This window comes from Mixophyes fleayi, chromosome 10 (assembly GCF_038048845.1).
Source record: "Mixophyes fleayi isolate aMixFle1 chromosome 10, aMixFle1.hap1, whole genome shotgun sequence".
Taxonomy (NCBI): Eukaryota; Metazoa; Chordata; class Amphibia; order Anura; family Limnodynastidae; genus Mixophyes; species Mixophyes fleayi.
Window position 1 is genome coordinate 44,863,315 of NC_134411.1, and position 27,547 is coordinate 44,890,861.

Below are 27,547 nucleotides of genomic sequence, written 5' to 3' on the forward strand. Positions count from 1 at the left end.
GTACTCAATGCGGCTGCTAGACTCATCTTTCTCTCACACTGCTACTCCTCTGCCTCCCCTCTCTGCCATGCCTTACACTGGCTCCCCTTCCCCTACAGGATCCTTTTCAAACTCCTTACCACCACTTACATAGCTCTCTCCCAGTCTACTCTCCTCCACTCTGATCACCTCTTCCCACTCCAGAATCCAAGACTTCTCCAGAGCTGCCCCCCTACACTGGAATGACCTTCCTCTCTCCATCTCTCTCTCTCTCTCCCAATCTGTGCTCCTTCAAACGGGCACTTAAAACTCACCTGTTCCTCAAAGCCTACCAACCATCCACTTAACCCCTCGCCTACTCTGCTCATTCTCCCCTCTCTCCCCTGGCCCCTCTTTTCTCTCCCCCTTGCTTCACTGGCTCCCTTTTGTGCCTGATTTTGTTCGCCCTCCCTTGGGATGTAAGCTCGTATGAGCAGGGCCCCTCTCTCCTCCTGTCTCCATATCTGTTCATCTGCTCCGACTTTACTCCATATGTCTGCCCGGAGTTTCTTAAGTATTGGTGCTCTGTGTTTATTGTTCTGTACTGTTTCACCCTGAATAGTCTACTGTTTGTACTGTGTACGGCACTGCAGAAACCTTGTGGTGCCTAACAAATAAAGGATAATAATAATAATGATGATAATAATAAAAAGGAGTAACTTTGCACCTTGGCAAACCATGTTATATTGGAGGGGGGAAGTAAATTAAAAATGGGGACAGATTTATAGTCGGGTAGGGCATGTCCTAGATCAACTTTAACTTTCAGTGTAAAAATAAAACTATCAAGTATTTGTGTATTATACGAAAAAAGCCAGTATTTAACTTATGTACAAAATAACAAACTAATTTGCTGCCCCCTGCATTGCAACATGGTTTGTCCAGAAGAAAATGTACTACTTTTTTTTACCTTACTTTCCTTAATGAATCAGGCCCTACATCAAATAGCACAGAACTGTTTGCTTTAGGATTGCAACTGGTCCTTCCAAACATCCCTTCTTTATCATGGGTTATTCTCTAATAGGTTGTTGTCTTGGAGTAAATTAAAGTGAATACAGTCATAACCTATGTCAACATAATATATGATATTTTAAAAGAGGGCTCATATTTATCTGTAACTATGAGCAATTAGCACCTGTAGTGTAAGATAATATCAGAGAAAAAATATTTCCAAGATAGTTTTGTTTTTATGTACCGGTACTTTTATTGCTATTTAGGTATACATACACACATAAGTATGATATAGAGTAAAGATGTGGTCATCTGGTGCCTCAGGGAGGACAGGGATTGGATTTGTCTTTTTTGAATTTCACAGTAGCGGCTAATGGGTATTTTGTGATTCCACAGATATTTTTTCCACGTAAAATTTTAAAATAACCCTGAAAAAGAGAGGACAAACAAATTAATAATGAACAGAAAATATTTGAATAGTAATAGTGCTCATTGACAGATGATAATTGACAAAGTAATAATGAGATTGCAGCAGTCTTAAAACCTTTAGTAAAAAAAAAGCAATGCTAAGCTTGACTGTAGAGGTTAACAGTACGGTCATGGCCAAAATTTGGAGAATGAGACAAATATTATTTTTCACATAGTCTGCTGTCTCAGCTATTATGATGCCAATTTGCATATACTCCAGAACGTCATGAAGAGTGATCAGATGAAATGCAATTTTTTCAAAGTCCCTCTTTGCCATGACAATGAAATTTATCCCAAAAATAACATTTCCACTGCATTTCAGCCCTGCCACAGAAGAACCAGCTGACATCAGGTCAGTGAATCTCTTGTTAACACAGGTGAGAGTGTTGACGAGGACAAGGCTGGAGATCACTCTATCATGCTGATTGAGTTAGAATAACAGATTGAAAGCTTTAAAGGGAGGGTGGTGCTTGAAAACATTTTTCTTCCTCTGTTAACCATGGTTACCTGCAAGGAAACATGTGCAGGCATCGTTGCCTTGCACAAAAAGGGCATCACAGGTAAGGATATTGCCGCTAGCAAGATTGTACCTACATCAACCATTTATGGGATCATCAAGAAGTTCAAGGAGAGAGGTTCAATAGAAAAGGCTTCAGGGTGCCCAAGAACGTCCAGCAAGTTCCAGGACTGTCTCCTAAAGTTGATTCAACTGCGAGATCGGGCACCACCAGTGCAGAGCTTGCTCAGGAATGTTAACGGGGAGGTATGAGTGCATCTGCATGCACAGTCAGACGAACACTTTTGGAGAATGGCCTAGTGTCAAGGAGGCCAGCAAAGAAGCCACTTCTCTCCAGGAAAAACAGCAGGGACAGACTGATATTCTGTAAAAGGTACAGGGATTGGACTGCTGAGGACTGGGGTCAAGTCATTTTTTCTGATGAATCCCCTTAAAGATTGTTTGGGGCATCTGGAAAAATGCTTGTCTGGAGAAGGAAAGGTAAACGCTACCATCAGTCCTGTGTCATGCCAACAGCAAAGCATCCTGAGACCATTCAGTTGTGGGGTTGCTTCTCAGCCAAGGGAGTGGGATCACTCACAATTTTGCCTAAGAACACAGACATGAATAAAGAATGGTACCAAAACATCCTCCAAGAACAACTTCTCCCAACCATCCAAGAACAGTTTGCTGACAAACATTGCCTTTCCAGCATGATGAAGCACCTTGCCATAAGGCAAAAGTGATAACTAAGTGGCTCGGGAACCAAAACATGGAAAGTTTGGGTCAATGGCAAGGAAACTCCCCAGACCTTAATCCCATTGAGAACTTGTGGTCAATCCTCAAGAGGCGGGTGGACAAATAAACACCCACAAATTCAACTCCAAGCATTGATTAGGAAAGAATGGGCGGCGATCAGTTAGTATGTGGCCCAGAAGTTGACTGACAGCATGCCAGGGCAAATTTGCAGTGTTGACCGTTCAAAAAGAAGGGTCAACACTGCAAATATTAACTCTTTTCATAAACTTAATGTAATTGTCAATAAAAGCCTTTGACACTTACGAAATGCTTGTAATTTTACTTCAGTATACCATAACAGTCTCTAACAAAAGGAAACTTTGTGAAAACCAATACTTGTGTCAATCTCAAAACCTTTGGCCATGACTGTATTTTAAAGTTAGCATAGTGGTTAGTACATACTTGCCTACTTTCAGGCAGTGCAGTCCGGGAGAGGGGCGTGACTAGAGGGCGGGGTGCAGTCAATCGTGTCATCAGTCAATCAGGGGGCCCTCGGGCAAAGGGGTCCCTTAGGCAGGGCTCTGAAGTAAGCTCAGACACAAAAAAAACCAACTTACCTTATTGAAGTTACGCAGTGGCGATCTGGCTCCCTCACAGTTCCCCTCCTCCTTGCTGCGGTCGCACTGAATATCGGGCATGACGTTATCATGCCCGGCATTTTCAGTGAGGAGCGCAGCACGGAGGAACCACAATGCGACAAACAAATAAACGAGGAAGAAATAAAACAGAAAAGAAAAAAAAAGAAAAGAAGGCAATAGAAAGGTAAGTGAATGGGACAAATAGAAGAATAATGTAGGGCTTAGGCACAGTATCTGATACAGGGGCTGGGGGGGAGGGGACCAGAAGCATGATGAAGAGGGCAAATAAGAAAACAATAAAGGGCACAGTATCCGATACGGAGGCAGACCAGAAGCGTGATGAAGGGGGCAAACAGGAGAATACTGGAGGGCACCCCAGGAGTATAATGGAGGGCACAGTGTCTGATACAGGGGCAGACCAGAAGCATGATGAAGGGGGACAAACAGTAGCATAATGGAGGGCACAGTGTCTGATACAGGGGCAGACCAGAAGTATGATGAAGGGGGACAAACAGGAGCATAATGGAGGGCACAGTGTCTGATACAGGGGCAGACCAGAAGTATGATGAAGTGGGGACAAACAGTAGCATAATAGAGGGCACAGTGTCTGATACAGGGGCAGACCAGAAGTATGATGAAAGGGGACAAACAGGAGCATAATGGAGGGCACAGTGTGTGAATCATGGGAGACATGAAGGGAGACAAAAGCAGCTGATGTGGATGTAAGGGGCATAAGTAGAGATCTGATGGGCATGCAAGGGGCATTTAGTTAGGTTTGATGGCATGTGGAATGGTGTTATGTTTATGTTGGCCATTAATTACTTTTTTATCCTTACTTCAACTGTTCCCTCTACAGTGATTGTGAAGTACTATGAAAAGACTTGTTTTGCAGGTAACAATAAACATTTAATTTTATCGATAATTTAAATTTTTATTCCTGTCAGTGGTTGTGTAAGTGCACTGATTTGCCCGGGGGCCCATAATCTTGTTAAGATGGCCCTGGAAATGGAGTGAAATACTAAATGAAAATGTGAATATAGATTTCATAAACCATATATGCAGAGTGCAGTGTACAAAGCTTTATGTGTGTTTGCCCACAGGCAGATTACATATTGTTAGGTGAAGTGAACAATTATAGGAAGATCACATGATATTAATCCTTACTTTTTCTCCCCAGTCTGGGCCATAGCTGTTTTTCACAATCCAGTAAGGCATATTCTCGTCTAGAAATAAAATATTGCATAAGTCTCCTCATACCAAAACAAATTAGAAATCAAACAAACCAATTACATTATGCTTAGCAAATGCATGGAAACATACTGAAGAAAGCTTACTTATATTGATATGCAGATATGCTTTGTAAAGAGCAACACACAGGTACACATAAAACCTCCTATCCTCAGCTGCTTGACCCCATGTAGTGGCCACCCAGGCTGAGGGCCTGATCAACCAATAGGTTGATCAGTGATGGCTGCAAAGAGGAGAACAGGAAAATAGCTGCAGACGGGGAGATAAGGAAAATGGCTGAAGGGGGGGGAGGTAAGGAAAATGGCTGAAGGGGGAGGTAAGGAAAATGGCTCAGGGAGGAGGTAAGGAACATGGCTGCCAGGGGGGAGGTAAGGAAAATGGCTGCAGGAGGGATGCCCGAAGGGAGCTAAGGAAAATGGCTGCAGGGGGAACGAAATGGCTGCAGGTGGGTACGTAAGGAAAATGGCTGCATTGGGAAGGTAATGAAAATGGCTGCAGGGGGAAGGAAAATGGCCGTGCTGGGGTAATGAAAATGGCTACAAGGGGTTGGTATTGAAAATGGCTGGGGGGGTAATGAAAATCTCTGTGTGGGGGTAATGAAAATGACTGCAGGTGGTTGAAGTATTGAAAATAACTGCAGTGGGGTAATGAAGATGGCTGAGGGAGTATTGGCAGGCATGATCTCTGTATTGTGTGGTGATTACAATGATGCTCTCTGTGGTCTCTGCGTTCACTAGAATGCTAAATACTAGTCAGATGGGACTGGCAAAGATTTGTATTTGATTATAGCTCTTTGACCACAAATGTTCATGTATTGCCTATATGCCTGTGCTATGGGGTAGTTATATCTGCCTACAATGGATTGTTGTGTTTTTACTAAAGAGTCAAATCATTTATGGTTTGTTAACATTTTGCATTATAATACATTTTTTGCATATTTTCAAAACAGCACCCCAGCTGGAAGACAAGAAAACTTCAAGAACAAGCAAGAGAGAAGGGCAACAACAGGTAGGAGAGAATGCCGCAATCTGTCTAAATTTGAATGCTGGAGAATACTCCTGATACTCCTGAATACTCATATTCAGGAGTATTCCTATAAGCCTATACATTGGTGGTGGTGGGTTGGGGGGATTTGGGGGCGCTACCGTTGTATTAGGCTAAGTCGTCAAGAACCCCTTAATCAGGCCCTTCCCTCATACTGTTCCAGACCCTACTCCGGTCTGCCTCCTCCTCTGAGCACTGCATTCTAAGGAAGAATAATGCAGTGCCTGATGTCAGAAGCGAGCTTAATGAGCTCTTGCTGTATGACCATCAATGTTGCAAAGCATATGAAGCCCCAGATTGCCATGCGGATGAGCCAGCATTCTAGAGCTCCACAAAAAAGTTTTGCTCATATGGGAATTGAACTCTGATGTACTCTCTCTCTCTCTCTCTGAGCAGGAGGTGTGGAGCAGAGGAGGGCAAGCGGCACGGTAAGTGAAAGGAGGTGAAGTTTTTCCTCCATAGACACTTGGAAACTTTTTCATTAAAGGACGCATATTGAATGTAGTGGGTGTTTTTTTAAAAACTTAGGAAATCAAGAATAAGCATGTCTGAATTAAACAAGGAGCGGATCTAAACAGAGGAGGAACTAGCGAGCTGTGGGCCCCAGAGCAGGGAACCGGGGAGGATTGTGGAGGGAACTAAGGGCCACAGCTTGCTAGTTCCAACCCTCTGCATCTGCCGTGCAGTGGGCCCTATTATCTCCATGGGCCCCGGTACTCCGCACCTGTCACACCAATGGTAACTTCGCCACTGGATCTGAAGATACTTGTGGTGATGTATATGGGTGTAGGTCTGCTCTGCTCTACTAGACAAGACACTGCAGGATACGTCTAATACCGATGTGCAATATAAACTCACAAAAGAATGCACAGAAAAGAAAACTAATGTCACCTATTAATAATATAGACATTAACATTTAAAAATAATTTTTTTAAAAATATATCTTTTTTTTTTTTTTTAATGAAATACATTTATTAGGATGTTATGTATGTCTATTGTTCATAAAATAAATTTTTACAGTTGCTCCTGATTGCAAACACATGTCCTAGCATTCATAGTCAGATGTCATCACTAGTAATCGACACTTATAACAGACCTGTAGCTGGAGCAAGAGATACGGCTGAAAAACAAGCACCTGAGTGATGCCCAGAGCTTGACTCTGACGCTGCTGCGTGCGCTTGAACTTGGCACGCCCTTACTGTACATTGACTAGAGACATATGCTCCTTACCCGCCACATTCCCTCCCTGAAATTATATGCTGTAGTAATTGTCCTTCATGCTCGAAGATAAATTGAATCTTGCTGCATTCTGTGGCGTATCTTCCTTTTCTGGTAATGCACAGAGTAATTATGCGGATTACTTTGAAATTTTGAAATTTGAACATGATCAGTTAGACCCAGACAGTGTAATCTCATTTGGTTATACAGTAGCCTGAGTTGGAAACTGGCAGTTTATATTGCAAAACTCCTGCTATTTGATGATGTTCACTCTCCCTTTAGTACATGGGTATTAACACTCATACTTAATACCTGCTAAGAAATTGGCTTTAACAACTGAACATCATGTAGACGAGTAAAAAAGGTGACTACAGAAGAAAATATACATCTATAACAAATAATGGGTTAACATATACTTTTTTTTATATATATTCTTTTTCTTTATATCTATTTAATGTATAGCTGGCAGATCCACATATTGCATAGGTTAAAAAAAAGTATTCGCATTTATTTTATTGTGATTGTCTTCTTACCTTCAATACCATAGCCCACTAGCAAAACCACGTGGTCCACATAATCTGGATCACAATTTTTATGGATAGTGTGTATAACTCCGTTTTTGTAATGCTACAGAAAGAAAAAGAGGTTATGTTAGCAACTATATTTTACTGTGTCGTCTTATTGATAATTACTTACACACTTACCTGGAGTGCAATGCTGTTTATTGTAACAGTCACAGTTCCTTTGTTGCCAACATACGAAGTCATAGCTGCAAAAGAGAAATTTTCAGATGTGGTTTTCAATTGCTTTTAACTGTTCCTGAACTTAATGTATACATTTCTGAGGGAGAAATGTATACATTTCTAAATGAAATAGAAGCAGCACATCTTAGTCAATATGCAGTCTTGCATAGGATTAGATGTTTCTACCTATTCACAAAAATTGCATTTATAGTTGGGCTTACTTACAGGTTGTAATAGGTACAAAAAAGTAATTTTAACATTTAATTCAATGCTGTGTTATGGGCTGCTTCTCCTGCAGTGTAGGACACATCCTTAGATTGACAGTGTACTCAGAGAAACAGAAAGTACAGGTCCATATCACACAAGATTATTGTTATTATTATTGCCTATTTATAAAAAAAAACTGCATTGCTAAACTTTATCCCAAGAACAACATTACCACTGCATTTCAGCCCTGCCTCAAAAGGACCAGCTGTCATCAGGTCAATGATTCTCTTGTTAACACAGGTGAGAGTGTTGATGAGGATAAGGCTGGAGATCACTATGTCATGCTAATTGAGTTAGAATAACAGACTGAAAGCTTTATAAGGGGGGTGGTGCTTGAAATCATTTTTCTTCCTCTGTTAACCATAATTATCTGCAAGGAAACACATGCTTCACAGGTAAGGATATTGCTGCTAGTAAGATTGCACCTAAATCAACCATTTATCGGATAATCAAGAACTTCAAGGAAGAGGTTCAATAGTTGCGAAGAAGGCTTCAGGGCACCCAAGAACATCCAGAAAGCACCAGGACCGTCTCCGTAAGTTGATTCAGGTGTGGGATCGGGGCACCAACAGTGCAGAGCTTGCACAGGAATGGCACCAGGCAAGTGTGAGTGCATCTGCATGCACAGTGAGGCGAAGACTTTTGGAGGATGGCCTGGTGTCAAGGAGGCCAGCAAAGAAGCCACTTCTCTCCAGGAAAAAGAGCAGGGACAGACTGATATTCTGTAAAAGGTACAGGGATTGGACTGCTGAGGACTGGGGTCAAGTCATTTTCACTGATGAATCCCCTTTCAGATTGTTTGGGGCATCTAGAAAAATGCTTGTCCGGAGAAAGAAAGGTGAGCGCTACCATCAGTCCTGTGTCATGCTAACAGTAAAGCATCCTGAGACCATTCATGCGTGGGGTTGCTTTTTAGCCAAGGGAGTGGGCTCACTCACAATTTTGCCTAAGAACACAGTCATGTATAAAGAATGGTACCAAAACATCCTCCAAAAGCAACTTCTCCCAACCATCCAAGAACAGTTTGGTGACAAACATTGCCTTTTCCAGCATGATGGAGCACCATGCCATAAGGCAAAAGTGATAAATAAGTGGCTCGGGAATCAAAACATCGAAATGTTGAGTCCATGGCCCGGAAACTCCACAGACCTTAATCCCATTGAGAACTTATGGTCAATCCTCAAGATGTTTTCCTTTATCCTGCCACATTCATTACCTACCATCCATCACCTATCACGTCAATGGTCTAACTTAAGGGCGGCAACCTGCGATCCTCCGGCAGCAAAATCCATCCTGCCTTTTGGCAGATCTTGGTGAAGACCGGAGGGGTTCGTTAGACTCCTCACCTTGGGAAGGTCTGTGTAAATACTGACTGATGGGAATCTCCCGTGAGACGTAACGGATATAAACAATACATATATATAAAATAATTATTTAACTGTGAATTGCCTTACTCAAGATCTCAGACAAAATAAAGACAGGGGGTAATTTACAAAGCACAAAACATCCACCACACAGTCAAAATAAATCAGCTTTGGAGAACCATGCACCTCACATTACAAAAGGAATCCTAGATTTACATCAAGATGTTGGTTTTGTGAAGTAAGATGGTGGTGTTTGCAGGGGAACAGAAGATTGCACAGGCAGTGAGCTAGAAGTGGGCGTAGTAAGGGTGTGCACCAATGTACCTAGTTTTGCTTAGCAGTGAAGAAACGAGATTTCCTTTTAAAAAAAAGAGATAAAGGGTTTCAGAGGGTACATATTTAGGGGTCATCCTTGCTGTTGAGAGGGGTGAATGTCCATTTCCACTCTGCAGAGGACTTGAATTTTTCACCAGCTCAGAACTTTGGTTCTTGTTCACTACTCGTAAGTGGACCTATCAAACTGTATGTTGCACTTTGATGAAGAATTGCATTTCTTAGTACATTCCAAGCAATTTAATAAAAAGCTGCCTGAAAATTGACACGTAATAACTAATAAAGACCTCATATCCCTTCACTCTCATTATTAATTTAAGCCATAAATGAAGCTAAACCAAGTAGTAATGTAGTAAAAAATCCAAAAACCTGGAAAATGGATTTCATTGAAAAGGGTGTTACTAAAAGGGTAGGAGATTGGACTTTAATGTGACGTTTGAACTTTTGCACCAAGTGCTTCTGGAGATTATTCTACCTGTCTGTTTACCATGTGTAAAGGTGGGCAGAGAAGTAGAAAGAGGTGCAAAACCAAGGCTTTGTGTGGTACACATTGAATGCCTTTGTAAGTTACCTCCAGTATGAAAGTCTTACCATTCTCATTTTTTGGAAGCATTTGGAAACCATTAATCCATGCTGTAGGTGATAGACCTTCCCTACATTCTTTCCTCACACCTTCATATTGGTATTCCTTCTCATAAACCAGGCCCCCTTCAGAGAAAATAAGAGAGAAGTAGTTCACATAATTTATATACACAAAATGGGCACTAGAGAAAACACTCAATAATTAAATCTATAAGCAGACTGCCACTTTGTAGGAACATACCTGCAAACTCCATGAAAATTTGTATCAATAATAAACTTTATGTTTATTATATTTAATCAGCTTAAAAGACATGTAGTAAAAGCAAAAATAGATATAATGTTGTCCAAATTATCTAAATTATATATAGATCTGAATGAATATGTATCTATAATGAATGTATAATACCAACATATAGCATACAGTAAGAAGCACATATGAATAGCTATAAAAAATGCTTGTGTTGGTTATGGTAGATGAACTGTAATTCAGAATGTAGATAAGGAAACTCAGAGAGCGTGCAACGAGATCTCCAAGTTGTTCGGTTTTTAAATGTCTTGTATTTACCAAAACCAAAGGTTTGGCTGACTGAACAGCACTAATATATTCATCAGATACTTATCATCATAAATCCTTAGTGGGACCGCCCACATTTACGGTGCAGTTATATAAGATTCCAATACGTTTATCAATAAGGAGCAATCTCTCTAATTATACTTTCTATTCAGGCCTAGTCTTAATAGCTCATGTAGGCCAAGTAGGCATGTAAATATTCATCAATAGATCCCTTCAGCATATATTTTACTAGGAGGGTATCACTCACTAAAAAGCCGATAACAAGTATACATAAGCTATCACTTTGAATGAATGAATGCAATAGAAGATTATACAGAGTGTTAGTGAACAGGTACATCCAATCCAAGTTCCGATCAACCGAGATGTACACACTGAGGGCTCTATTTAGTAAATGGATAAACTGAGAAAAACGGTTCTCCCTATCTATCAATCACTTAAAGCGGCTATAGTAATGTTATCCCCAGAGGTAAACCCCATTGCCGGATCTCATTGGCAATAGATTTTCCATGAACTGCAAGTATTTGACTAGCATCGTGGTGGTAAAAGTACCGCCACAATTCTTCTTCTGTAACTACCATCACAGGATTGCGATAGCAGACGATAAGAAATGAACATATTCTTTATTATTTGAATAAAGCATTTTTTCATTTGATAATCGTTTTACACATTTATTTATATTTTCACCTGTTTTTTTTTATTTATTTTTATTTACTATTTTTAAACATTTTTCTTTCATTTTGTGGAACTGAAAGCCCAAGCCTGGGCAACATCTTTGGTTTTCTGACAGAGGCCAGTAGATTTTGTGCCAAAACATCTTGACAATTAAGAGCTATGCATTATGCCATCAATACATACTAGAGCCCCTGTTCCAGCTGAAGAGAAGTAACCAGAAAGCATGATGCTGCCACCACCATGCTTCAGAATAGGTATGGTGTTCTTTGGGTGATGAGCTGTGTTGCCTTGGCGCCAAACATGACTTTTAGAATTAAGGCCAAAAATTCTACCTTGGTCTCATCGGACCATAAGACATTTTCCCACATGACTTGGGGTGATTGAATGTACTGTTTTGGAAAATGCACAATAGCTTGGATGTTGTATTTTGTATATGTAGGGAGCGGCCAGTTCCAGACAAAAATTCCTGCAGCTCCTTCAATGTTGCCGTAGGCCTCTTGGTTGCCTTCCTGATGAGTTTTCTCCTTGTACTGTCATCAACTTTAGAGGGGCGTCCTGATCTTGGCAATGTCCCTGCTGTGCCACATTTTGTCCACTTATTGATGATGGTCTACCTAGTGTTTCATGGTACATGTAATGTCATTGAAATTCTTTAATACACGTAACCTGATTGGTAACTTTCCACAATGAGAAACCGTAGATGTTTTAAAAGTTACTTGTGGACCAAGCCTATTCAAGTAGGATGCCACCAAGAAACTGCAAGGAAAAAGTACAGCAACAGCTGATCTTTATTTGGGTTTAATCATAATCATTTTCATTGCTGGAAGATGTATGCTAAATACCATTGAACATGATTTTTAATATGATTGGTTAATTCTGAACACAGCTCCAGCTCCATTGTGAAAGGCCATGCACACCTATGCAACCAGGGTATGTAGGTTTTTTATTTTCACTTATTTCTCCCAAAAATGGTCTAGTTGTTTTTCACTTTCATTTTTTGGTTGCAGGGTCACATTAAACATGTAAAACGGTCTGACATGAGTTATGTTGATTCCAGGCTTTACATCACAAACACGTACAATTTCAATAAGGGTGTGTATTATTATTATTAATATTATCGTAGTGCTTATTGCAGTGTTCCGCAGCGCTGAACAGTAGGGAAAACTGTCCATACATAAAACAGGGACATACAAGGTAGACAAAATAAATGCAGATATGAATACAAAGGTTATGAAGGGACCTGCTCATTAGAGATCTTACACAGCTTATACAGCTAACACAGTTGAAATAAGAGTAGCAAGTGTGCCTTAGAGTGGCATTTGGGACAGTTGTGAGGGTGCATTAGTGTGAATAGTGTTATTGGGGATGAGGTAACCTCTAAAAAAGAGATGGATTTTCAAAGAGCGTCTAAAGATTTGAAGACCGTGGGAAAGTCTTATTGAGCGTGGTAGGGAATTCCATAAGTGGGGAGCAGCCCAGGAGAAATCTTGTAGGTGGGAGTGAGAGGTGGTTACCAGAGACAATACAAGGTGTAGGGCAGAGGTAAATCTAAGAGGGTGGGAGGGAGAGTATTTTGATATGAGATTTGAGATGTATGTAAAGGTATTGTTGTTGGGGGCTTTGTAGGTAAGGGTGAGTAATTTGAATTTGATTCTGGAGGACACAGGAAGCCAGTGTAGAGATCTGCACAGTGGTACAGCAGATGTGGAGCGGTGAGATCAGTCTCACAGCAGCATTTAGGATGGATTGAAGTGTGGATATATGGGTGTCAGGAATGGCAGATTACAGAAGGTTGCAATAGCTAAGACGGGAGATGATGAGAGAATGGATAAGAGTTTTGATAGCATATTGAGTAAGAAAGGGAGACTTTCTCTATCCACTGTATATAGGAACAGTACAACACTGTACTAATCATATTTTGCCTCACAACATCACTATACATATATAATGTTTCATTTCATGCTGCAAATAAATATATAAAATAATATAATATATTTACATATAGTATAAAAAGCTTTTGGAATAAATAAATATACTGCTAATACTAATATACTAAATATACTGCTAATATACTCATCTAATTGAATCTACCTGGTGCTCGTTCTCTATCTATTAAATGAAAATGAACACACACCAATGAAAATAATGCATGTGTGTGTCTTAGCCAAAACCTGATCATTGGAAAATATACTATTGAGTCTAAATGTGCCTGGTGTTTAACTATACTTGAAACCACTGTAGACCACTGGAAACTAAGTTTCTATACCGCCATTTACCTCTACAACAATAATTTACCCAGTGCTCGAAGTGGGGCGGTATGTGTTGGTATGACACACCGGCACTTCTCTGCTCCACTTCTTCAGCCTTGCCAGCGGTAAGCGGGACAGGCAAAGAGGGGAAGCACCATGCCTGAGAGTCACTCCATTCCGCCTGCCTTCCCCGTTTGTGCTGCATCCGGCGACTCTTCTGGCTCCTCTCTGCTCCATTCTGACTGTTGGGTCGTGATGACGTCACACCCGGCAGTCAGTGAGACTGGAGCAGGAAGCAGAGAGTAGACAGAAGAGCTGCCGGATGCAGCACAGAAGAAAAGAACACAGAAGGCAGAGTATAAAAAGTGGAGAAGACGACAGAAGAAAGAAGGTCATAGAAAAGTAAACATAGAATGAAGATGGACAGAATGATTAATGAGGGCACAGAGAGTAATATGGAGGGGGCACAGGGAGTAATATGGAGGGGCACAGGGAGAGATGTGGAGGGGGCACAGGGAGTAATATGGAGGGGGCACAGGGAGAGATGTAGAGGGGGCACAGGGATATGGAGGGGGCACGGAGTGTGATATGGAGGGCGCACAGAGTGTGATATGGAGGGCGCACAGAGTGTGATATGGAGGGCGCACAGAGTGTGATATGGAGGGGGCACAGAGTGTGATATGGAGGGCGCACAGAGTGTGATATGGAGGGGGCACAGAGTGCACTATGAAGAGGGCACACAGTGCGATATGGAGGTGGGGTACAGTGTGATATGGAGGGGGGCACAGTGTGATGAATGAGGGTACTGTGTGATAAATGAGGGCATAGTGTGATGGAGGAGGCTGCAATGTGATGAAAGTGGCTGCAGTGTGATTATCGAGGGGCAAAAGTGTGAATTAACTAGTAAAAGGAAATAATACGAGCAGGAACAGAGATAGATAGGCAGGATGAAGGAGTAAGGGAGGAACGAGAAAAGCAGGATGTGAGGCACAGTGGGGAACAGGTAGGGAGGGAGAGAAGGGGATACCTGCAATGAACATATGAGAACAGAGAAAAGAAACAGATAAGGGAAAAATAAAGGGTAACATGGAAAATATAAGGGAGAAATTTTGGAAAGTCTTATTATAATATTATGGAGATAAGAGGGAAAATGTAAGTACACAAAGGAGACATGAGGAAGAGGTGGAGGGACACAGAGGAAAGGTAATTGGACACAGGAGAGGTAAGGGAGACAGGATGGATGGCCTTGCATCATTTAATATGTTTTATATTATACTATATAGTGTTAAAATTAATCTAAATGTATTTCACTCTATCAAAATCAATAAACCTTCAGTCCACAGGCCCTCAGCCCACGGCCATTTATTTCAAAGTTCCATACCAGCACTTCTAAATTTCCACTTCTACCATTGAAGTTACCCACATAATAATAGATAGATTTTAAATCACCTAATATATCCAAACCAAGAATTATTCACATTTCTCCACTAATGATAAATGTATATAAAATCATAATGTAGACAATATGGTGATAATTAAAACACCATTAATAAAATAAATCTCCATATAACTATATGATTAAGAGAAAAATAAACTTTCTTAACCCATCTAGAGAGTGAAGCAATCATCATTTATTTACTAGGTTAACATCGATAATCATTATATGGGGCATATTCAATTAAACGCGGAGTGCCTCCAGAACGGGCGTGAACATACTCCGCGTTACCGCAACATCGTGGATTTCCCTTGCCATAGGGATGCGAAGGGAAATCCACGATGTTGCGGTACTGTATTAACATAGAAAATGCACATACGTAATGTTCATCCGAACATCGCGGCTAATCGAATATGTCCGTGATCTTTCTAAGACCATCGTGGACACGCTTTTTTACCATTACCATGGTAAAAAGTAAGCTAAATTTAGCCTGCATCTTTATGGGGCGCGAGCAAAAATTAGCGTTACTTCTGTCAACATATATCCGTGCAAGGTGTCTCATGGCCGCTCCGAAGACACCTTGAGCTGATATTTAGGGAATTGTATCTGCCCCATAAGTGTGTATATTGAACCAGTTTGCAAGATGTTCACCTTTAACAGCCCCCTTTCCAAGTAACTATATACTTTCCACAGTACTCAGGTGACCCCAGGACTTAAGCTTGGATAGTAATAGTTGTTGATCTCACTATTTCCCAGTGGAGAGGACAAAAAACAGTAGGAGGTAGTGAGCAAAATAGATGGTAACAGCAGAGTAAACTGAGAATTAGACTGGTACAGGTTAATGCAGAGTAATAGACATCCAAGGTGAGGAGCAGGAGAAGACAGCAGTTCCTTTAACAAACCAAGGGTCAGGGCAGGTAGAGATATATTTGTAGATCTGTTTAGCAAGCCAAAGTCAGGAGCAGGAGAACACAGCAGAATCCTTTAAACAATCAGGTCAAACAATGAAAACAAAACAGATCAGGATACATGGCAAACTAGGTAATTCAGGAACTATCATCAGCATTGGTATGGTAACAGGAAGAAGTTTATAAAGCCAGCAGAACCAGTGTAGTATTGCAGGATAATTGGCTGCATGACTGCAGCAAGTGGTTACACAGCTGACGCTGTCAGACTGAAAGCTGAAGAGACATGGGCTGCTATTTACATAGAAACGAGCTTAGGCGCCGGTTGCGAGGGAGGAGAGGACACTACTAGTCCAAAGCGTGACGACAGATATCCTGCACATACACAAGACTTAGTGCAATACATAGCCGCTTAATAAGGAGAAATGCTGGTAACAGATCAGACATAATGACTAAACACATTAGGGCACAATCTATAGCTGGCTATAAAGGAAAGAATTCTGGTTATAGATCTGATATGTAGCAGTAATCATCAAATTCCTAAACACATGAGAGCACAATAGACTGTCATCTGAAAGGGAAATTACATTGGTAATAGATCTGGTATGCAGTGGTCATCACCATACACTTGGTATATCAGGGTGCAATCCGCTGTTGCGTGACAGAGAAAGGACGCTGTCTACCGTTGCTAGACAACTGATTCGGCGTGCTGTAGTGATAACAATATTTCTTAACACTTTATCAATATCTCCCATTGTGATCACCCTCATGTAAAAACATGTTTAGACAACTCCACACATGGAAATCATAATCAGTGAATGCTTCTCAATCCTGCCAGGATGCTCTTTATCTAACACAAATTGCTTGTAATCTAATTTACTTTTGTTCTCCATTTGATTTTAATTAAAATCAAAACAATGTGAATACAAATATGTGGATACAATTACTTTATGTAAGTGCAAACATTGTTTTGTATGTGTATTACTTGTAATAAAACTGAGTTACGCTAGTGATCTTTTTATCTCCTTGATTATATTTAAATTGACAATGAAGGAGAACAAAAGTAAAATTGGATAAGTAATCCATGTTGGATAAAGAACATCCTGGCAGGATAGAGAAGCATTCATTGATTATGATTTCCATGTTGTCTAAACATCCATTTTTCCATTAGTATAATCACAACGGGAGAGGTTGATAAAGAGAGCATTGAGTACACTTCTTATCATTGGATTTGGTGATATTCCTAGATGTTTTTACATTTGATGTGAGTGTATAGGATAAACAACAAATTGTGAGTCTGCTTTATCGAACGGAATTACGTTTTATGTAAGTTGCCAAATGGTGAGATGAAAGGATTAATATATTACAAAGAACTACTTCATTGATCAGGAGATATAGAAAGGATGATTAATTGACTGCATATTACCTGAAAAATCTGTGTGTGCTTCAAGAGGCAATTAAATAAAAGTTATTGTACACTCTTTGTAATTCAATTATTGTGTTGTCTGTGAGTACATTAATAAGGGGAACGTTTTGGTGGGGGAGAGACAAAATAAGCCATCCATATTTCTCAGTACATGTTATTAATATTGGGACAGTCCTGAACATCAATATATTCTTCATCTTCATGGTTGTGCTTCTCTTTTCAGTGCTTTTCATTTTGAAAGCGTCTAGTCTATTGCCATTCTGTGTAATATATTTTGATTACATAGGTCAAGTTTCAAAAGAGACCAGTGCTTTTCTAATATCCTTAAAATATTTTTTTCTGATTTATTGTATCCCGTAATGCAAACTGGATGCATAGGATGCCCAGCAGGACACATTGCACTCCTTCAGGTTTATCCCCACCACTTAAGCTTAAATTCAGTCCAGTACAGGGACTGCATGCTGTCAGCCTGTGTTATTACTGTAGTTAATAGTGTTCTGTTTCATGTCCTCCCCTGCAAGAATTTATTGAAATGGACCTGCTATCTGGACACCATGGAATAGGCTATATTATAGGGTTAACGTACGTCACATGATACCTTAGATCATGTGACGCTAGACCCAAAAGTGTGAGGGGGACTGTTTGCGGCGCATCGCCCTTAGAATGGGAAACAATTCTAATTTAATAAGATAGTCTCAATTCTGTTTGTAGGTACAGCGTGTGTGAGTGTGCACTTTCATTTAGGATCATTTTCATTTAGGACCAATTTTGAATATATCAGCAATTCATTAACCCATATAGTAATAACAGATAATGCATGTGGCAGGTTTACCCATTTGACTAAGCACCAATAGCACCAGTTTAGAACCACGCTTGCATGCATGAAGGTGGCAATTTACAACTACCAACATTACATTTATTAGCAACTTGGAGTAATTTGTAGATATCTCATATCATTCAGAATAGAATGGTTGATGAAGTATAATTTCCATTGTACTGTTTCATTATACTTATAAGAGACCTCTATATATGCTGCTGATTCAAGTTTTTTCTCACACACACTGAGTACCACTGTTAATAATTGCAATTGTGCAATACTGCATCAAATATTAAGATGAGAAGCCTATGACCTCATAATAATTCCAATAACAGGGATGAGTCATAATGACTTCTCTGCACCATTCCCAAGCTTTATTATTATGAATCAGACTGCTATCTCATGTACTAATCATTTTTGACTCTAATAAAACAGTACCGTCCCAGGGTCCATATTTTATTCACTTAATACTTTCTTTCTTTTTTTCATCTATGCTTTTAAGATAATTTGCCTACTATAGTATTCTTTTGAGTGCTTTTTAACATATCACTTATAAAGATTAATTTTAATAATACTCTCTAAATTAGGACCGGCATGCTCTTTTGTTCAACCTGTTTTCTCTAAATGTATTTACATATGTTGTAAGAAGCACCCCTTCATTATTGGTGCAAATTATTTTGGTAATGTGACCATTGAGGAAGGTCCTTGAACTAGTGCGGAGCCAATCTTCCTTTGTCTCATATATTGTGTATTTACCACAATGGCATGGGATATTTTGTATACTGACCACAAAGGACTGGGCTCTGTATCATACTCTAGTCTTCTGGCAATAGGTTCTTTACTGTATGTTAATCACCAGAGAATGGTCTCTGTGCTATTTTCCTGTATATTTACAGAAATCAATGGCTTGGCGCAGAGACTGAGCCATTTCTTGTTTCTTACCTTGCTGTTGAACAGTGGTATATGCAGCCCATGTGTATCCTCCTTTACAACCATAATCACATGGTCCACAGTCTATAACCTCTGAGAAGAGAATATAGAGGTTGAGAGAATCACAGAAACAGTGACAAAAGCTACTGGAATAAGGAAACACATGTGTGACTTGTATGTGAATATATATGAGTAGAGCATACTTTTATTACTTTGTGGAAAGTGCCAATAGAATCTTAGGGGCATATTCAATTGTTCCTCCGGCAAAACGAGCGCGTTAAAACTATTACTGTTTATACGGTAATTACTCGCTGAATTTCAGCTCGCAGCGAGCCGTATAAAATTACCGTATGAACGGTATTTACGCGCAATATTACCGTATAAACGGTAATAGTTTTAACGCGCTCATTTTTCCGGCGGCCGGAGGAACAATTGAATATGCCCATTAATGTTCACCAGAGAGTGAATAAACCAATGTGTGCATCTCAATATCAACCACACTATGGTTGGACAGTTTGTGTCGGATCTACAGCATGTTAACATAAATTTCATGCTCAAACAGTTAATTTCATGTACTCATGCATTTTAATGTACTGTGGATACATCTTGCCACATTATATTTACATCCATTCACTGTTGCATGATGTGTGTAGTGAAAACTTCAATCTGTTATGTACAAGCTACTAGTGGCATGTTTGACATAAATCCCTGACTTGTCACAAAATGTCATACGTGACATATAGCCACGTAGAGAAAAGTAAGCACAAGGGTAAAATCTAGACACTCCAACGCTTTAGGGGCAAGCTGCTAATACTTAACTACTTAAGCATCCATTTTGCTTGAACCCTGCAAATTGGCAATATTCATATGAGATGCAAAATACCCAAATAACTTTGTTTACCTCTTCCCATTGCTATATGGGTGGACAAGAAGAGGAAGGCTAGTATGGGCACTACAAAGAGTGACACTCACGTTGCACCGATAAGTTCTTAGGACATCCTTGAATCCCCCATTGTGCCTCAATGTTACCAACAACTGCAAAAGCCCAACATGATCTGCATTGTCCCTGGAAGATATAGCAAAAGGGAAATTTGATGGAGACATTTATAAGAAGTGACCTTGACAATGATTCATATTAAGTGAGAGACTATTATGGGATCACATGTGCAAAATGCCAAAACTAAAGTATTAAAGGCAGAGGCCCCAAGAGATGGGGATGGGTGCGTACAAATTACCGGGGCCCAGACCTGTCTGGGGGGTCCAGGCCGGGGCTCCACTGGAAGAAAGCAGCCAGGTAATTATTTAATTATTTCTTTTAATTATTATTTTTTTCCAGTGGGTGGGGGTGGGGGGTTGCGGATAAGGGGGAGGGAGGGAACTGATAGCTGCCCCCAATCCCCAAACATCACACTGACCAACAGCTTGCAGAGCAAGCAGCGGAGCTCTGAATCTCATTATATTTGGTAATCTCACGAGACTTAAGAGCTTCCCTGCTCATACTTTAGGATGTTTTCCACTCTGATTGATGTCCACAAGCACATCATAGGTGAGAAAAGTGGGCTGGGGGTGTCATACTGTGTCTGTGGGGGGTGTTTTAATGTGTCTGTGAAGGGGATGTTATAATGTGTCTGGGGGGTTGCTTGACGTCAATCGGGAGGGCGTGATAAATGTAATGGTTTATTATAATGTATGTATTATATACTGTATGATCTGTGTTATGTACTGTGTTCACTTATTGCTTAGTTTTCCATATTTCATGTACCTATACATACCTATGGAGCAAATATAAATAAGCAAGGTCAAGGTAGAAGATTGAAATAATATGCTTTCAGATTTAAAAACAATATAATGTCAATCAGCAGAATTGGAAATCCTCCAAAAATTCTGATAATTCAGGCCAAATACTTATGAAGACATATCACATTTAGTAAACAGAATAAGCATAAAAAATCCTAAAATCCACAAAAAATAAATCATATAAATGGAATGCCCCCTCTGGCATTGTTATTCACACGTCCTGTTGACTGAGGCCCTTATTCATGTTTGGACGCAAGTCTATTTGCATGCAGCATTTTGCGTGAAAAAGCACTACGCATGTTCAGAAACAGACCTTACACCAATGCACGTAATTGCATGCAATTCATATCTGAATGCAAATGATACTTATGACAGATTACGACTTAAAGTGCAGAATGGGGGAGAGAAGGAGTGGACGAATGCAGCCAATGTACAGTAAGGGCGGACCTAGGACGTGCCAATGCAGATGCAGCCGATTCAAGCCTTGGGTTTCTCTAAAGTATGTTTTTGTTAGCCGTATCATTTTTACTAGCTACAGGGCAAGTGATGACTGTCACAACATTGTCTTTATATTAAAAACTACATGTATGCGTACCATTAGATAGCAAACAGCATTTGTAGGCAAGAAAGAGAGAATATAAAAATGCATTGTATGTACAGAACGCATTAGGAAAATCCTAATTTATGCATATAATGTAATGTAAAAAGAAAATGGTTTTATGGGAATTTAGTGTGGATCTAGCAAGATCCAGGTGGTTTTGTGTGAATTTAGTGTGGATCCGGCAAGATCAGGTTGATTTTGTGTGAATTTAGTGTGGATCCAACAAGATGATCTTTTATTAATATACTAAGCTTTATAATATCTTCTCTTGTGAATTTACACCTGTGTGTTAACATATGTCTTGTGTTTATTATATATTCATTGTTGATCGGTTGTCAATCTGCCATGATTTGTCAGACATACCAACTTGAAATTGTTTTTTGAAGTGGGATCAATGGGTTCAACTTTGACAAAAGGGTTTACTTACTCTGCTGTCCATATTGCAGGTTGCTTCTCACAGATCTGGATCTGGTTATCTTTATTACTTGCAAGGGAACTTGCTGTATGGTAAACTATGACAGGATGCCAAACCATTGGCACATGATGGGATCTCATGAGCTGCAGTATGTAAGTATGGGAAATATAATTCTTACCTGATTTTTAACTTGTGAAATCACTCCTCTTGTTCTCCAGTCATGTTTGGCTGGAAATGTAGCCACAGTCGTTACTTGTGTTACATTGGGAAAATCCAGGAAGACATTGGGATTTAAACCATAACTCTTAAATTCTTCAGCTATTGAGAATTAACAAATTATAATCAGGTGACAGAATATACATCAATGCAGAGATGCTGCAATTACTACCAAGTCAGGAACAGTGCCATAGTGCAAATGTGTATTGGCCTAGTCCTAGTCTAAATTACACAAACACACATAGGTTCATATCATGCGGCAATCAGCAACCCCTGTACTGTTTTGACTGCATAAACTGATAACTCACTGTGACGAAACGAGTTTCATATCATCTTAACCAGCCTGTCCCTCGTTTCTCAGAGAATGTGGAGCATAACAACATATACTTTTTATAGCCCTGTTCCCCAGCTCACCAGAGTGCAAATGCACTGTCAAATTACATGTGGATAAGGGGACATTAAAGCCATGCCTATTGTTATGCCTTCAGCAATTTTATATTTACATATGCATGTATTCTGTGTCAACTCCAACTGGTGACCAGTCTTGTATTAGCTTAAAATTGAACTCTCAGGGCCTCTGTAGTGTAGTTTTCAGTGCATCATGGAAATTACAGGAGGTCGCCATTTTAAATATGACATGCTAAGTAGTAAGAGGTGCAGTATATCTCTCCCCTTAACACAGCATTGATGGTAAGATTGCTCCCATGTAATGTACTTTTGCTATATATTTCATGCTTGCATTACATTGCATCTGTTCATCTGTTCATGTTGCAAATGTATTTAATTATTTATTACAGTTTTACCACTTGAATTATCACGTTCTTAACTACTTGTAAAAATAACATTAAAGTAGGAGTGGTTATGCTGTCTGTCTGATTATATTCAGACCAAAGGGAAGTTTATAGTGAGGACAGAACACCTATATAAGAGACTTTTTCACTATATGTTACTCATTGTAAAAATTTATATCATTTATTGTATATTGTTGATATTGCAGTGATGATTGTTCTTAAATTGAAGCCAGGTGGGTTATGGGTAAGGATCGGATGGGGTCCAGTTCCAGGATACAACGTGAAATGGATATAATTTGGCCAGAATGAAATGAAGAGATAAAAACACAATTGAATCAAACATGGATTACTTTACTGCGGCCACTGAAAATGGCTTAAAGCTCACTATTTCTGAATGATAAACTCTGCATTAACTATGGTTGGATTTACATTATAGTCTCCATGTGTAGAAGTTGCTCTCCCATGCCCCTCGTGTGTCGGACTATCGTTAAACTAAAAGAGATTAAACTATTATTTGTGCTTCAAATGAGATTGTTATAGGTAAACTTGCTTATATGTCTAACAAAATAGTTATCTCTACCAAGAATTTGATATAGCCACACCACCATAGCCATGAAATCATAAACAGATACACAATAAAATAAGAATTAGTGGGGAAGTAAAAGAGGTTAACTGTGTTCCACGGTCAGCATTTAATTGTAAATGTAGTGGTTAAATGGAAATTTAGAAGTGCGGTATGCAAAGAGTGATGGGAAGTGAGGGTATGGCATATCAATGTGTACACCCCCATTTCGACCACTGGGTAAAGGTCATGTATATGATCTGAGAGAGCTAAAGGACAGAACTGACAACGCATTCAGACATTTATAATATTAATATCCCACCTGTGAGATCACTAAATTTGGTGACACCATATTCAGCTGTCCCTAGTTCTTCTATCTGTAAGCGGTTTGCTTGCTTCAGGTTATTAGAAAATACAGACAGTCGATACTGAAACTCTGAGGAAAATGATAATGGTTAAAGCATAGATACCTTCAAAGTGACTCTCTTGGACATGATATGAGTTTTTCCAGCAAGTTGCAATCTATGTTCTGTATGTTATTTTTAAATATCTGTAGATCTCTAAATAAAGTCATACTAACCATGATGCAATCAAATATCTTTTTTCTTAAATTTAACAGACCTGAATGGAAAAATGATTTTCCTTATCTCCTAGGCCTCCATTCTAAATGCAGCCATCGTTATTTTTTAAGTTTCTACTGGTAAATATGCATTTTGAAAGTTAAAATGTAGTTGTATTTCATTTGTGCATGAAAGAGGCATGATATAATTCCACAAGTGCTAATTATTATAACAAATTTTTGTCAAGTGTGCGAGGCAGCTGTCACACTTCAATGCTGAAAGCTGGAAATGACAGCTATGGAGCCCGGAATATGGTGAAAGCACATGATATTTATTTAACAGATAAGATCCAGATAATGCAGAATGATACAAACAGAGTGTTGCAGATACTGAACAAGGATTGTTTAGAGAAGCTGAAAGAAAATAACAAGGAACACGACTGGTGCAGGCTGTGGAGAGAAACCAGGTAAAGACATATAGACAAGCAGCTTGTAGAAGTCCCAGGGAACAGGAGAAACAAGAGAGCACAACAATGTCAGGTACAGGAAGCATAAACAACAATGACCAGCAAAGGTAACTGGGAGAGGCACGTAAAAATAAAGAAACAACAGGTGCAGATGATTAGGTAGTGCAACAAGTTAACCCCTGTTAGTGAGAAAAGAAGATGCAAGGCATAATAGCTGCACCTCTGGTGGATTAGAGGTAGTGCAGGATACATTGAAAGTAACAAGTCCAAAGTAGTCCAAAGACAGGAGTTGCTAAGAGAAGCAGCATGATGAGGCAGGTGCAGTAGAAGCGCAGGAATATCCTGACGGCAGATTCTGAGCTATTCACTAACATGACTTAATGAGGTATCCATTTTGTATTATATAATCTAGGTAAAAAGACGGAAAATGTTGTAGTCAGGAAAACTAATCAACCCTAAATAAGTTATGCCTAAATGATTTCACAATAGCAAACCTTCTCATTTCAAGTGGCATAATTGTAGTGGTGGCAGGCAGGAAAGGAGAAATATATTTGATCACACAATAAGTACACAAAATTTCCTGTTAATTTGGTGATATCTATGTAACTCAGACTTAACCTGTGTTCTAAATACCTACTACAACCATACTACTACTATCAGTAGCAGAAAGTACTCTCTTCAAATGCTGACCGCAGAGGAGGCACCTAGTGAATGAGCTGTGTGTATACTTCACAGTCACACACACAGTTCTTTCAAACAATTAAACTAAATGTCAGCTCTGTTGGTTCTGCAGCTGCCTCCTCTTCTTTCAATCTATTAAACCTTGTTAACCATAACATGCCACGTTTAATAGGGTTTAACATGCAAGTTACTGAGTATAACACAATGCTAATGGGTAATCAGCCTTATTGTGTTTCATTGCCGCAAGATGTGTTGGCAACAATAGAAACGTTAAAATTTAGTATGACACTTTACCTTACAACATTTTAAGTGATTCAAATATAAGATTTGAGAAATTTTAAAAGTTGTTCGACAAAATATTCACCTCCTTTCACATTTGGCTCCAAAAACTTTATACACTTCCCAGTATTTGACCTTGTGGTCCAAGTCCTGCCCCAACCACACCACACAGCAGGATGAATTGACCATCGTCATCCCAGCTATATTCATAGACTAAATTCCTCAAAATGCGGAATTTATAAATACAAAGCAGACTGACATTACACAGAATGGAGAAGAAACAGCAAAACTCCAAAATTGTATTGCTGGAACTTCTCACCTGTTCTGCCTCAATTTGTTAAAAAATGTTGCTACAATCTAGCTCATCCTTACAAAGAGTGTATAAAAACAGATATTACACAGATATTACAACAGATATACACAACAGAACAACTCATAAAACCACGGGGTATACAGTATAGTTTTATATAGGAATGAGGCACTATACAGAAAATGGAGAAAACTGAAACGTTTATCTATAAAGTTCTACCAAGAAACACAGAGTTTTTACAAAGGCTTACTTCCAACAGTTTTGGGATTATGATCTACTTACACTATAGCGTTCCCTCTATTAGGGGTTGTTTTCTAGACAATAATCGTGACAGTAAATCATGTGTTACCCAATTTTTCAAAGTGCCATATTAAAAGCTCTACACAATCTCCTCTGAAACTTTTGACTGCCTCTCAGATATATGTCTCTGTTGAGTTTTTACCTTTGGGGCTTTTGTAGCTCTTGTTAAACTGCTGGATAAAGTTTGCAAATTGTACCTGAAAGAAAATATTAATAAAACATACATAAAAGCATATATATGAAAGCAACCTAGCTGAAACGATCATTGGGCAGGGCATACTATTGTGATGTATCTTTCTATCTATTTCTATTCAATTTTGTATTTTTCCTATTGCTTCTGCTGGTCTGTTCTTTTGTTGAACAACTATGGATCCTGTTTTTTGAATCATGAACTATGCACAGCTTTTTAAGCTTTCATTTACTTATTGTGAAATGAGTGCATCCACATGTGTGTATATATATATATATATATATACATATATATTATATATATATATATATATATATATATATATATATATTTCTCATACATATATATATATATATATATATATACACACACACATACATACACACACTTGCAAGTGAATAATGCATATAAATTGATAGGTATGTGTGTGATAGATGCATACACATAAATGATTAGCATGTTTTAAGTAGTTTTGTAATTTCCGTACAATAGTCAAAGAAGGATATTGAGTATGGAGAGAGAGACAGTGCAGTAAATATATATATTATAGTATAAATGGGTAGTCACCATTTCGGAGCTGGCACAGACTGTGTCTGGGAAAAAGACCATTAAGGTGCAGAGAGGGAGAAACATCTTGAGAGATAAAAACTGAAATCTTGAATGTTCAGGAGTAAGATTGATCATTTGTAAAATGTAGCAAAAAAACAGTAGTTTGTAAATGTGAAAGTGGAGGAAGTTATTGGTATTAAAGGAAACCACATGGTAAAACCTGCATCATAAAAACCACAATCAATAGAAGGTGGAGCTGAGAAAGTTAAAATAAATTTGCTACCACTCATTTCAATTCTTGTCAACACCTGCCCTCTCCAGTGTAAATCTAAATCTGTTAAAATAAAAATATGGTCACATTTATTCAGTGTAAATGATGCAACATTTTGGGGAAGTGAAGTTTGTTGGGCAAGTGCATACTCCAATCTGACAAAGGGGGGGTTAACCCGCCCCCTTCTTGAAGCATTATATTATAATTATGGGCTTGCACACACACTTTGTGAAAGTAGCTTTGTGGGTACTACAAAGAGGGTTAATTAAAAACCTTGAAAAAAGTAGTAACAGAACAAATGAGTGTTAAGAGTGAATACAAAATAAGGCATACAAGGCTATGTTTTGTTGCCATTTTTTAAGTAGGGTGTAAGTATCCCTATTAGCAGTGTCAGTCAGAGGCGTAAGTAAAGGCCCTAGACACACACAAGCACAAACATTGTCTGT

The 27,547-nt window shown here is 39.2% G+C and overlaps 1 protein-coding gene and 1 long non-coding RNA gene across 4 annotated transcripts in view; one reads left to right on the top strand and one right to left on the bottom strand.

Moving 5' to 3' along the window:
- Positions 1 to 22,062, top strand: part of LOC142104128 (uncharacterized) — a 76,315-nt gene extending 54,253 nt beyond the window's left edge. The window contains exon 3 of the long non-coding RNA XR_012679516.1: positions 21,958 to 22,062. This is a non-coding gene — a long non-coding RNA (uncharacterized LOC142104128). The remainder of the gene's footprint in view (positions 1 to 21,957) is intronic.
- Positions 1,217 to 26,980, bottom strand: LOC142104125 (cathepsin W-like). 3 transcript variants are annotated; one of them, XM_075188623.1, is made up of 11 exons: positions 26,849 to 26,980; positions 26,234 to 26,288; positions 23,818 to 23,931; positions 22,105 to 22,244; positions 20,086 to 20,179; positions 19,126 to 19,206; positions 10,115 to 10,231; positions 7,521 to 7,585; positions 7,350 to 7,443; positions 4,471 to 4,529; positions 1,217 to 1,394 (listed from the first exon to the last, which is right to left on the bottom strand). In XM_075188623.1, exons 1-11 carry the CDS (start codon positions 26,963 to 26,965, stop codon positions 1,287 to 1,289), a joined length of 1,044 nt encoding a protein of 347 aa, XP_075044724.1. In that variant the 5' UTR covers positions 26,966 to 26,980; the 3' UTR covers positions 1,217 to 1,286. The 3 variants fall into 3 exon arrangements, with proteins under 3 accessions (XP_075044724.1, XP_075044725.1, XP_075044726.1); XM_075188625.1 differs by lacking the exon at positions 1,217 to 1,394 and adding an exon at positions 6,829 to 6,927; XM_075188624.1 differs by lacking the exon at positions 19,126 to 19,206.
- Between the last annotated feature and the right edge of the window lie 567 nt (positions 26,981 to 27,547).